Source organism: Pangasianodon hypophthalmus, chromosome 6 (genome assembly GCF_027358585.1).
Source record: "Pangasianodon hypophthalmus isolate fPanHyp1 chromosome 6, fPanHyp1.pri, whole genome shotgun sequence".
NCBI lineage: Eukaryota > Metazoa > Chordata > Actinopteri > Siluriformes > Pangasiidae > Pangasianodon > Pangasianodon hypophthalmus.
In genome coordinates, this window is record NC_069715.1 from 15,228,806 (window position 1) to 15,242,158 (window position 13,353).

At 40.3% G+C, this 13,353-nt stretch overlaps 1 protein-coding gene across 2 annotated transcripts in view; it reads left to right on the top strand.

Annotated features, from left to right (window-relative positions):
* ranbp10 (RAN binding protein 10) overlaps window positions 1–13,353 on the top strand; it is a 42,046-nt gene that overhangs the window by 16,712 nt on the left and 11,981 nt on the right. For both annotated transcript variants that reach the window (XM_026927202.3, XM_026927201.3), the window contains exons 4-9: window positions 1,452–1,619; window positions 1,793–1,815; window positions 2,158–2,342; window positions 5,716–5,828; window positions 8,786–8,894; window positions 12,238–12,386. In XM_026927202.3, the coding sequence (XP_026783003.1) occupies window positions 1,452–1,619; window positions 1,793–1,815; window positions 2,158–2,342; window positions 5,716–5,828; window positions 8,786–8,894; window positions 12,238–12,386 (747 nt within the window). The remainder of the gene's footprint in view (window positions 1–1,451; window positions 1,620–1,792; window positions 1,816–2,157; window positions 2,343–5,715; window positions 5,829–8,785; window positions 8,895–12,237; window positions 12,387–13,353) is intronic.

Genomic DNA, 13,353 nt, shown 5'->3' on the forward strand with positions numbered 1-13,353 from the left:
TGCTTGTGTTTGTAGATGTCTACAACTAGGTTTACAATTTATTTCTTTGTTTAGTGGTTACTTCAGTGGTTACTCCTGATCACTACTCCAGCTCCTAACACTAATGCACGCACACACAGCACCAGGACGTAGCTCATACATGTCACATATGACATATTTGTACACTTTAGTGTATATACATACTATGTACACATACTTACAAAGATATAGCCATACATACCTACCTTTTCAGATGTGGATTACATGTATATTATAGACATATTTACATATGTGTATTATTATGCTCTTGCTTGTGTGTCATCTTTTTTTATTGTCTGTTTTACAGAAATGTATTAGATTTACTTCAGATTATTTTCTATAACAAGATCTTGGCAGCCGCCGGTTATTTTTAACTAGCGCAACCTTGGAAACCTGTCATTAACTGTCCATCTGCTGCTCCTTCCCTGAGCATGGGGCAGCACGAATCCTGTCCCAAATTGGGACAGCACCAGGACGTAGCTCATACACGTCACATATGGCATATTTGCACACTTTAGTGTATATACATATTATGTACATACTTACAAAGATATAGCCATACATATCTACCTGTTTAGATGTGTATTATTTGTATGCTCTTGCTTGTGTGTGTCGTCTTGCACTCCCCTCATCCTCTTATCTTAGTGTATACCCATTTTATATTGTGTACAGTCTATTTATTGTTTTGTTACACACAGTTTTTGGAGTTGCCTCATCTCAGTACCTTTGTACCAGCTACGAATGGACACGTGACAAATAAAGCTTTAAATCTTGAGTAATTGCTCTGGTGTCTAAAATGAAGAGTCTTTTGAGACTTGATCATATCACATTTTATGTGCATTGCTGTTACTGAAGAACAGCGATGATGTCATCCGTATGTATGTGTCCGTTTGAGGGTATTATAGTAACATTGAGGGGATGCTGAACGTGGCTTTATATTTCTGTCAGTGCTCCTCTCAAGATTAATTCAATACCTCACAGTTCAGAGATGACCTCTCCCTCATTTTTCTATTTCTCTCTCTTTTTTTTTTTTTTTATGGTCCAATCTGTCTGTCCAATCTGCCTCTCGGCAAAGGTTTTAAACTGGTAGAATGTTAGTGCATGGTGATGCCAAACTGTTCACGCACCACCATATGTGACGCCTAAGCCTGGCATGAACAAGTCACATTGGAATTCACAGTGTCTGAGGTGAACAGTAAGTGTTGCAGGGAGCTGAGTCACTCATTGTGGCCCGTTTGGATCTAACATGTCATCTGATGCCCCTTGTGGCTGGATTAGGTGTCTCATGCTTTATCTTTGAATGGCTGAAATAATGAGGCTGAAATGGTATGAATTTCCTTTTAGCTGGTCCCTGATTTATTTCTTTTACAAAGCAAATGATCATGAGATTTGTCATTTAAAGTCTGATTATTGTTATTTATCTTTCCTTCCAGGCTGGGACAAACACTCCTACGGTTACCACGGTGATGATGGGCACTCCTTTTGCTCCTCAGGGACCGGCCAACCATATGGGCCCACCTTCACGACGGGTGATGTGATTGGCTGCTGCGTGAACCTCATCAACAACACGTGCTTTTACACTAAGAACGGACACAGCTTGGGTAACAACAAAAATGCTACCTGTCCTGTCAGAACACACACGTGCTGACTAAGCATATACTCATGGCCTTTTGACTTGAAACCTGCTGAACTTGAAAACCTTTTTCTTTTTTTTTCTTTTTTTTTCTTTTGTTTGGCCTGAGTGGATGTTCATCTGTCTTTTCTTTCCTTCCAGGTGTGGCCTTCACAGACCTCCCAGTAAGTGAAACATTGATCAGCCTCACAGGCCCACATATCGAGACAGCTTGTTTTCACTGCCATACCTTCGGAATGCTTTGTTGTCCAAGTATAAAGGGTGGTAATGTGCTTGGCTGCGTTCGCTGCTAGGAGCACATGAGTAACAAAGTAATTAGTTAGTAATTCACGTGTAGTGACTCAGCAACTAGTGTGAAAACATGCGATCACAAAAATGGAAACAATACCTCTATCACTCAATGGCTCTTCTATATCTCTGTCTATCTCTATGACACCTCTTATATATCTCTCTCTCTCTCTCTTGGTGTAACTGCTATTTTCTCATTTTTTTTTCTTTTTCTCCAGCCCAACCTGTATCCTACAGTAGGGCTACAGACTCCTGGAGAGATTGTAGACGCTAACTTTGGCCAGCATCCTTTTGTGTTCGACATCGAGGACTATATGAGCGAGTGGAGGGCAAAGATCCACAACATGATCGCTCGTTTCCCCATCGGAGAGAGACTCGGAGAGTGGCAGACAGTGCTGCAGAAGTGAGAACCCATTTTTATAACTATTACATAATCAGACCTACTATGGTAAAGTCTCGCATTTATATGTACACCATCATGCACAGATTAAACCAGATTTTTCCCTCTTACTCTACACTTTTCTCTATAATTTATAATTTCATTTATATGCGCTCTGGTTGTCTCACAAAGCACAGATCCATGAAGTGCAGTCATGAGCCTGGCGATCAGGTTTTAGCTCCCCAGCTTAGCCTCGCCCAGCATGTATAGCTGTGGTGTTAAGTCAGCCTGGGCTCTAGCGTTGCATCTCTCTCTTGGGCAGTCCCTCTGTGTGTGTGTGTGTGTGTGTGTGTGTGTGTGTGTGTGTGTGTGTGTGTGTGTGTGTGTGTGTGTGTGTGTGTGTGTAGTTTCGTGGTTTCCTCTCAGCTGCTACAATCATACACCTGTAGTTGTACTGTATTTCCCAAATTATAAAATGCATTCTGTGGCCACTTTATTAGATACAGCTTCCTTGTAGCTACACTCATTGACCCTTTCATCATGTAAATTTCTAAAGTATTTTTTCTAATCTATTTTTTGTGTCCCCCTGTGCAATGCAAAATGCAGCAGTAACTCATGACCATAGATTTTGGTGGGACAGGACAACGTTCAGAGACTGTCACAATTGACTTATGTGATAAACAGCTATCCAATGTTGTTGTTTTTTTTTTTTTTTGAGTGATTTTTAGACATACATTTCTTTAACTGTCTTTGATATAATATCATTAACCAGAGCTGACACATTTCAGCAAAATCTCCAGACCAGCCATCTCATAAACCACAAAAAATACCTGAAACTAGCCACAAACATTTGTGCATCAGAAAAGAGAGACTATTTTCTCCTTTTTGCTTAGTTTTTGCTTGGGAAACAAGTTTTTCACATACATTTCTGATATATAGACATAATTCATATCATAATCCCCTTTTCCCTTTCTCAATCTTTGAAATACATTTTACAGTAGAAATGGTTCTGTAGCTCATAGACACACTGTGTGCACTTACACTTTGCTGTTTCACAGAAATGTGTTAGATTTAAGTCAGATTATTTGCTATAAAACAAGATCTCGGCAGCCGGAGGTTATTTTTTAACAGTCTTTAACAAGCAAACCTGTCATTAACCATCCGTCTGCTGCTCCTTCCCTGAGCATGGGGCAGCACAAATCCTGTCCCAAAGTGGGGCAGTGAGCATACTGCCCAACGATTGTAAAACATCTAAAAAGGTGAGCAAATCAATGGAACGTTGGCTTATATCTGTAACAGTGACAGTCACTCAATACAGGTATTTAGTATTTTTAGCAGAATTTAAAATGTACAGAGTTGAGAATGAGCACTTTATGAAGGTTAATATTTATTGAATGGCTGACATAAACCCCTAGATTTTGGAGCATGGCTGTAGGGATTTTTGCTTTTTTAGCCACAAGAGCATTAGTGATGTCAGGCACTGCTGTTGTGTGAGGAAGCCTTGCAGAGGTGTTCAGTGGGGTTGAGGTCAGGGCTCTGTGCAGGCCACTCAAGTTCTTCCACTCCAGCCTTGGCAAACCATGTCTTCATGGATCTCGCATTGTACACAGTGGCATTATCATGCTGGAACATGTTCGGGCCCCTTAGTTCCAGTGAATGGAAACTGTAATGCTACCACATACAAAGACATTCTAGACAACTGTGTGCTTCAAACTTTGGCAACAGTTTGGGAAAGGCCCACATACGGGTGTGATGATCAAGTGTCCACAAACCTTTTGCAGTATAGTATATGAGTGCAAAAGGCATAGCAGTGACACTAACGTGATACTGGATGTTGCACTTATACGAAAGTATCAGCAGTGATGCTGTGGTTTTAAACGCTGTAACCTTATTCCTTGTTAGTCCACTTTGTTGGTATACATTAGACCTATAGCTCTAACATGTCACTGTCTCTGCTGTACTGATAATAGTCCATAATCCAAATACTATCTGATTAGTGGTGGTCCTGTGGTGGGCTATGTTATTGGGTAGAGGGTTAGAAGGTGGGTGACACATAGTGCATAGCAATAGATGGGCTACAGTTGTTATGTACAAAGTGCACCTAATAAAGTGGCCACTGAGTGTATAATCATCACAACAAAATGATAGAGAAAATAATTTTTGAAACCCCAATTAACGACACTTATATACCAGGTTATTCAGACTAGGACTGCTGGTCTATATCTGGCTAGCTCTCATGAATCTCAGAGAATTTATAAATATACAGTATACACTGTACATTGAGCTGATAAAGGATCTTGGCAGATGACTACTGGATAAACTCTATGCTGGCATTTTGCTCGAAAAGATAGGTGTAATCTGTGTTGGAGAAACCAGCATGGGGCACCAAGGCTCATGTTATGAAAACTGTGTGTGATTATGAATGGTGACAGCCACTATATGAGTAGGAGTACAAGTACATTTTTTTCTCTTAAGCCCCTTCCACCAACAAGTCTATGCACAGGCCAGCATGTAGATCATGTAACTGAATGTGAACGCGTTATTCGGAATGAACAGATAATCTGTTCTAAACTTGTACAGATAGGAATCAGAGGCACACCATTTTTTGTCTTGTTTTTATGCCTCCACCACTGTTTGGGGTTAGCGTTATGTTTTCAGGTTTGTCTGTCTGTCTGTCGAGAATGAGTGGCTGAATGATTGCAGGATTTATATGGAATTAGCTTCCTTCCTGTTTGTCATACACACGTGTTACTTACACCTTCATGGTCAGAAACCCAAGACCCATTTTCATTGGTATCTACGATTTTTACCATCAGTCCATCCTTCCGTCCAGCCATCAGTGTGCCTGTGTGTCTGTCCAAGATTCTCATTAGCATGATATCTCAGATTAGATTTTGGAACATATAGATAGACTAAAGGTATGTGACAAGGGACACATCAAAAAAGTAACGCAAGTGAGAGGTTTTTACTTTCATGCGGACGAGCGGTCAGATGTTTAACTCGTGGATACAGATGACTAGTCAGATATGAATGGATAGGTTTAAAAAAAAACCTGACTTCTTGTGAAAACTGTGATGAATTTACTGGTTGTTAGCACCCAGATGAGGATGGGTTCCGTTTTGAGTCTGGTTTCTCTCAAGGTTTCTTCCTCATATCATCTCAGGGAGTTTTCATTATTGTGAACTTGAGTTGCTGTGTGATGCATTTACAAGGTTCATTCATTCATCCTTAGTAACTGCTTGGTCAACCCACGTCGGCTTTTATTCAGAATGCAGATACAAACCCTAAACAGACACAGAAAGTATCAATGCATTACACCCCTAACATACATCACGTTGAAGGAACAATGGACATGATGCCATGCTGTCTGTAACTTTGTGTGTGATGTTTTCTTTAGTATGGTATCCAGCTACCTGGTGCATCATGGGTACTGCGCTACTGCCATGGCCTTTGCCCGAGCCACAGAGACCATGATACAGGAGGACCAGGCCTCCATAAAGAACAGGCAGAGTGAGAACCCACACAGACAGAAACATACACCCAGAGCCTCCTCACTCTCACCATCTGTTCATCAACAACCTTGCCTATATAAGCACAGAGAATCCTCATTGAATGACTCAGTTTTGTCAGGATTCATCTTTGTTTGACCATTATTATAGAGAACATGTGCTTAATGATCCTTGGTGCTTGGGGTTACATGTTGCCTTGTAAGATCCTTCATAGTTTAAGCACAATGTCAAAAGAATGTCTGAATAACTGTCAATCAAGTGTTTTCAAGATAATCTTACAAAGGAACAGTAATAAAATTAGAAAACCCAATGCTATATCAAAACTACTGCTACTAGACTCTTTAGCAGTACAGGTAATGGACAAAATGTATACACTCTGATTGGGCTAGAAAAATATATAGTGTTCAATGTAGGATTACTGATCACTGATACTACATTGTCACCACACATACACTCACCATCTACTTTCAGACAATTGTCCAATCATGTGGCAGCAGCACAACACATAAGATCATGCAGATACAGTCCCTTCTGAAAGTATTGGAATGGCAAGGGCAATTCTTTTGTTTTTGCTGTACACTGAAGACTTTTCGGTTTGAGATCAACAGATGAATATGAGATGATAGATCAGAATTTCAGCTTTTATTTCCTGATATTTATAGCTAGATGTGTTAAACAACTTAAAACATGGCACCTTTGGTGGCAGACCTCACAATTTTTATGTGAGCAAAAGTATAGGGACAGATAGCCTTAAAGTAAATAAGATTTTAATATTTGGTTGCATATCCCTTGCTTGTACATCAAGCCAGCGACACACTGACATCACCAGACTGTTGCGTTCTTCTTTTGCGATGTTCTTTGTTTTGTTTTCTTCAGTCTCCTCTTCAGGAGTTGAAATGCATGCTCAATTGGGTTAAGGTCTGGTGAATGACTTGGCCAGTCTAAAACCTTCCATTTTTTCCCCCCCTGATGAAGCCCATTGTTGTGTTGGCAGTGTGTTTTGGGTTATTGTCTTGCTGCATGATGAAGTTCCTCCCAATTAGATTGGATGCATTTCTCTGTAAATTGGCAGACAGAATGTTTCTGTAGCCTTCTGAACTCATTCTGCTACTACCATTATGAGTTACATCATCAATAAAGGTTATTGAGCCCATTCCAGAAGCAACCATGCAAGCCCAAGCCATGACACTACCTCCACCATGCTTGACTGATGAGCTCATATGTTTTGGATCATGAGCAGATCCGTTCTTTCTCCATACTTGGGCCTTTTCATCACTTTGGTAGAGGTTAATCTTGTTTCCAGAACTTTTGTCTGTATTTCTTTGCGAATTCCAATCTGGGCTCCTGATTCTTACTGCTGATGAGTGGTTTGCATCTTGTGGTATGGCCTCTATATTTCTGCTCTCCATAAGTGTTCTTAGAATGGTGGATTGTGATACTTTCTCCCCTGCCCGGAGGAGGTTGTTAGTGAGGCCACTGACTACTGTTTTTGGGGTTTTTTTTTCCACAGCTCTCACAATGTTTGTCATCAACTGCTGTTGCTTTTATTGGCCAACTTGTTTGATGTCTGGTTGTTAGCACACCCGTGGTTTCTTTCTTTTTCAGGACATTCCAAATTGTTATATTGGCTATGCCCAATGCTTGTGCGATGGCTCTGATCGATTTTCCCTCTTTTCTCAGCTTCAAAATGGCTTGCTTTTCTCCCATAGACAGCTCTCAGGTCTTCATGTTGGTTTATCCTTTTTAACCAACAATACAGTCTTCACAGGCAAAACTTAGGGCTCAGTCCAAGAGTAGGCATTCAGAACTTTTTTAATTATTTAATTAAAATTTATTATTTAAGCAATCAATCTAAATAATTAGAGGCACACCTGGGCAACAAGAAATACCTATCAGTCACATGTTCCAATATTTTCGATCACTTAAAAAGTGAGTGGCTTCAAACAAAACATGCCATGTTCTAAGTTGTTTAACACATCTGAAATATCAGGAAATAAAAGCTGAAATTCTGATCTGTCATATTCATATTTGGATCTCGATCCCAAATGTCTTCAGTGTATAGAAAAAGCAAAAGAATTGGCCTTGCAATTCCAATATTTTCAGAGGGGAATGTACTTGTCAAGCACTTCAGTTAATATTGTCTGGTCTTTTTCCAATCTTCAAAAGTTTTGGTAAACCTGTACGCACTGTAGCCTCAGATTCCTTTTCTTAGCTGACTGGAGTGGAACCTGATGGGGTCTTCTGCTGTTGTAGCCCATCCACCTCAAGGTTCGGCTTGTTGTGTGTTCTGAGATGCTTTTCTGCTTATCAGGTTTGTAAAGAGTGGTTTGAGTTACCGTCTTCCTGTCAGCTCAAACCAGTCTGGCCATTCTCCTCTAATCTCTCTCATCAACAAGACATTTCCACCCACAGAACTGCTGCTCACTGGATGATTTTTTTGTGTTTGTGTGTTTTTTATTTATTTATTTATTTATTTATTTTGTACCATTCTGTATAAACTCTAGAGGCTGCTGTGTGTGTGAAAAGCCCAGCAGTTTCTACAACCATGTCACAGTCGAAGTCACTGAAATCACATTTTTTTCTTCATTCAGATGTTTGATCTGAACATTAACTGAAGCTCTTGACCTGTAGCTGCATGATTTTATACATTGTGCTGCTGGCCCATGATTGACTGATTGGTTAACTGCATGAATGTACATGTATACAGGTGTTTCTAATAAGGTTCTCGGTGAGTGTATAGTATTGCAGCTTAAGTGTTAATCTTGTGGAAATTGGTGGCTTCAGATATGCACTCATGCAGTGATATTTTATACATATTATTTTAATTTTTGTCAATGTAATTATTTTTCAAGCCAGAGCATTATGTTGATCATGGGTTCTGGCATTTTGGCAGCAAGACATTTGGCTAGGTTTTGCACAGATGGTAAGTGTGTGTGTTTCTCCTTTATGCGGGAACAGGAATACAGAAGCTGGTATTGGAAGGTCGTGTTGGAGAGGCGATCGAAGCCACACATCAGCTGTACCCCGGACTCCTAGAACGCAACCCCAATTTACTCTTCATGTTGAAGTGAGTTTCTGCACACACACACACACACACACACACACACACAAGCTCTAAAGTAAAGGAGTCTCTTACTTCTGGGTCAACAGGTTGTGCTCTGGTCGATAGCACTGTTGCAGTGCACAGCCTGTGCATATCTGTGCTTTGTAATCTGTGTGCCTGTTTGATGTTATTAGATAAGCACTTAATTCCATGCTAACCCACAAATGAGTAATAGGCCCTCCATAATAATTTACATAATTCTTGCTTGTTGGAACTGGATACCTTACTCTCCTCAGAAGTATGGCGTATAATGTTTACTGTTGATTCAACAATTCATTTTTGCAAGCCAATCAGATATTAAAAATACAAATAATAGGAAAACCTGAGTATATGCCCTAGATGAGGTAAGGTTTTCACCTTGTAAGTTGCTAGCAGCCAAGAAATAGTCCACACAGCCTGTTTTTACTAGACCCTATTGAAATTTTCCATTGTTTTCCTCCTATTCAGGCTGCTGCCATTTTTTCTCATTTGTTTTACCTGAGATACAACCACCCTAGTATTAATTTAGAGACACAAGACTTTTCAAATCTCAGAGAACTGAAAGCATTTAATTGATTGTATTGATCAGATCGGAGGGAGGGATGGCATACTTTCTCTCCCCCTGTCAGTCACATCTGTGAGCTCATGTATGCTGAAGAGGGCAGATAGCACTTTTCCTCTGAGTGTGTTATGCTGCCCTTTGATGCAGCATGAGCAACACAAAAATATGTGGTTGGCTGGTTGCATGTTAATGCTTTAATATTAAGCGAACATACAGAGACATTTAAGTGCAATCCTTACCAGTTTTTTTGTTGAAAAAAAACAAAACAAGACACAAGCTATGCATCTGTAGCTGAATATCAAATGTCTTTTTGCACTACTTGTGAGGGCACTAGGTAGCTCTATTATGTTATGTCCTATGTAAGTTGCAAAAAAAGTGAAAAGGAAGTCATTTAAATGAAAAATGGCTGATTTTACTTGGATCACAGGGAAGAAATCAATGAAATGTGACTGTGGATAAACAAATAAAATAATCAACATTAAATGAAACATTAAATTGCTGTTTAAAACTGTGATGTGTCTTAAATCCACTTTTGAAAAAGAGTAATAAGTAAGTCTTGCGTGATCGGATCACAAGTGGACACTCACAGTCTTTCACACCTGGCATGAATGTGTCTTCATTGACCACTTGTGATCAGATTTCATACCTCATCTCCGCTGGACAAAGGCTGTCAGGAGCAATTATAACGTCAGTCTACTGCCGCATTTACTTTAAGGCAGAAATGTCCTGTGAATCATACCTCATGTACCTGCCTGCACTGTTTCAGATGTTTTAATTGTGTGGTCTGCTAACAAAACTTATGCATGAATGAGAGATGAGACAACAAATGAAACTATGAATAGCGGCTGCTTTATCCATTAGCCTAGTGGCACATAGCTCTACCGTTCAGCATGATTTCCAAACAGTCTCGCAATGATTACATATTTTCCGGCTAAGGCAATGACGCAGTCAATTATTCAGTCCTTCCTTGGTATCCGAGATGCATTCATGTTCGCACTACGAATGTGCCGTGGCCGTATGTGTCCCTGACCATTTCCGAATGTGGTTTGAGTGATCAGATCACAGTTTGTCTTCGAGACCCATTTGACCCCATTCACACCTCTACATAGCACTGACCACTTGTGATCCGATCACCCAGGATGCATGTTAAAGGCAAGTGTGAACCGGACCTAAAACACTTTAGCAGACAGTCACTACTAGCTTTCAGCAGAGACCCAAGTTCAACCAGAGACATTAATCACGACGTGTGTTTCCATGATGTGTCATTTGCAAACAGGCTGGCTCTTTTATATTAACGCTGGAGAAAAACTGCTCATCTATGTGAGCTGGTTCTCTTTTTTTGTAGAAGTAGCCAAGCTGTTACGCTACAGTGTGATTTAATAAAATTGCTTCCATGGAAACGTCTTTTCAACATCTGAGCTGTTCATTAGTGTGAATGGTGAGACATGGGTTTGACTCTCAGCTGTGTGTATTAAGCGACATGACCTGGAGGATCCGCCTGAAGATGTATTGCACATAGTCAAGTTTTATTAGAGGAGGCAATCAGTTATCAGAATAAGAGGAAATGAATCTTCTTAATGAAGCTTAGACAGCTGGCGCAATAACATTAATGCAGAGATGAGCCATTTGAGAGCCAAACAAGTCAGCACTTATTGGGGAGTTGAGCCAAATGGTCTGACTCACTGAAAAGAGCTGGGCAGTAGTCTATTCAATTGTGTTTAATCAATAGGAGGTCTGCCCTGTTTTTAGGTTTTGACTCCTAACATTCAAGTCGAAATGATGAGACATTAAGTCAAAATAATGACATAATATCTTGAAATAGCAAGTCATTAAAGCTATGTTTACACACAGCGAGCAAAAGTGGCCCAAATCCAATTTACTGACTAAATCAGAGTTTTTGTTAGGCTTTTCACCCTGTGTTTTCATTGTGGCCTATGTCTGACATTAGTCTGAACAGATCACACTCCAAAGTGGAACTTCATGCGCAAAGGTGTCATGTGATGCGTCCAAGCTCGCTGTAAGAGGGGCATATTATTCAGCCATGGCCACTTCTTTGATTTGTGTTCTTAGTTTCTTTAAATTTTGCTTACAAATTTTTAAAATTCCTTTGGCATTGCATCAGGGTTCTCCTATTTCTTTTGAGATCTCTTCAAGCACGGAGTGGTTGCAATATGTGCCTTCTAATTTTGCTTGTCCAGCAACATAACTCCAAATCTTTGAGGCCTATTACCTCACTATCTCACCACTGAAATCCTCCTTCACTCTTATACTCCATTTTTCCTTCCCGGTTGCGTGAAATTATGATGAATGTTGAGTTGGATTGACGTAAAAGTCGCATGAATTCCAATCTGACTGTTCAGACAGAGGTTGCTTTGCCACATATGGGATACGTAACAGATTTCAGTACCACATATGAAAGTGGCCCAAATCGGAATTGAAGAGGTCAGATTCAGTGGGTTTTTTTTGTTTTGTTTTGTTTGGTTTTTTTTTTTTCGACCCAACCATGCAACCCCTTTGAATGAATCAACTTAATAGAACATGCTGTCCATGGCAGTACAGACAGTGTGAGAGACTCACTCAAGCCTTGTATCACTTTGACAGTGAGTGTGACTGATCATCACGGAAGTGTCTGGACTGCCAAGCTATGAATGTCAGTCAGGGAGTGTTAACGGATTGCAGAGACATCCGTGCTCATTTTGGCACATGAATGTCTTGAAGATGTCTCACACACAAATTGATGCAACATGGCCATCTCATCTTTTTCAGGTGTCGGCAGTTTGTGGAGATGGTGAATGGTACAGACAGTGAGGTACGATGCTTTAGTGTCCACTCCCCCAACAACCAGGACAGTTATTCCGGTTCCCCAAGCCTTAGCCCCCGGCACGGAGCCACCAACCCCCACCTGCACAGCACAGGTGACACACAGTGCTTTATTTTATTTCATTATTTTTTTTGTTGTTCTTTTGCTTATCAATGATGACGACACCTTCACACCAAATCATTAGTGTATGCACTATTATTATTTGAAACACTGGAGTAGGGCCAGTTATAAGTGGCCATAGTCTATCTAACAGGACATTACACAGAAGGGAATGCTTTGAGAAGATTATTTCGGAATCAGTCACAAAATGCATGGGAAATGATGTCTGCGAATCTCATTCAAACAGCAAAGTCTGTAAGTGAAAACTGTGCGCAATTGCTGTTTTTTCAGTTGCAACATCTACTGTATACTCAATATGAGAGCTGAAAACAGAAAAGTTTAAATTGGTAAACCATGCATAGAAATATAAAAATGTTTCTTTAACCTCTAACCACTTTACAAAAGTATGTGGACACCTAACCAACACCTATATGTGCATTTTGAACATCCCATTCCATATTTAGGCCCATCTTTGCTGTTATCATAACCTCCACTCTTTGGGAAGGCTTTCAGCTAGATTTTGGAGCGTGGCTGTGGGGATTTGCGCTCATTCAGCCACAAGAGCATTAGTGATGTTGGGCACCGATGTTGGCTAAAGAGGCCTGGCACGTAGTTGGCATTCCAATCAATTCCAAAGGTGTTCAGTGGGGTTGAGGTCAGGGCTCTGTGCAGGCCACTCTAGCTCTACACCAACCTTGGCAAACCATGTCTTCAAGGAGCACACATTGTGCAAAGGGACATTGTCATGCTGGAACATGTTTGGGCCCCTTAGTCTCAGTGAAGAGAATCTTAATGCTACAGTGTGTGAAGACATTCTAGACAATTGTGTGCCTACCTCTTGGCAACAGTTTGGAGAAGACCCACCTATGGATGTCAAAGTCAGATGTCCACATACTTTTGGCCATATAATGTAATTTTCAGTCATATATTATGTTTACTTGCATTGTGTAGAAAATGAAATG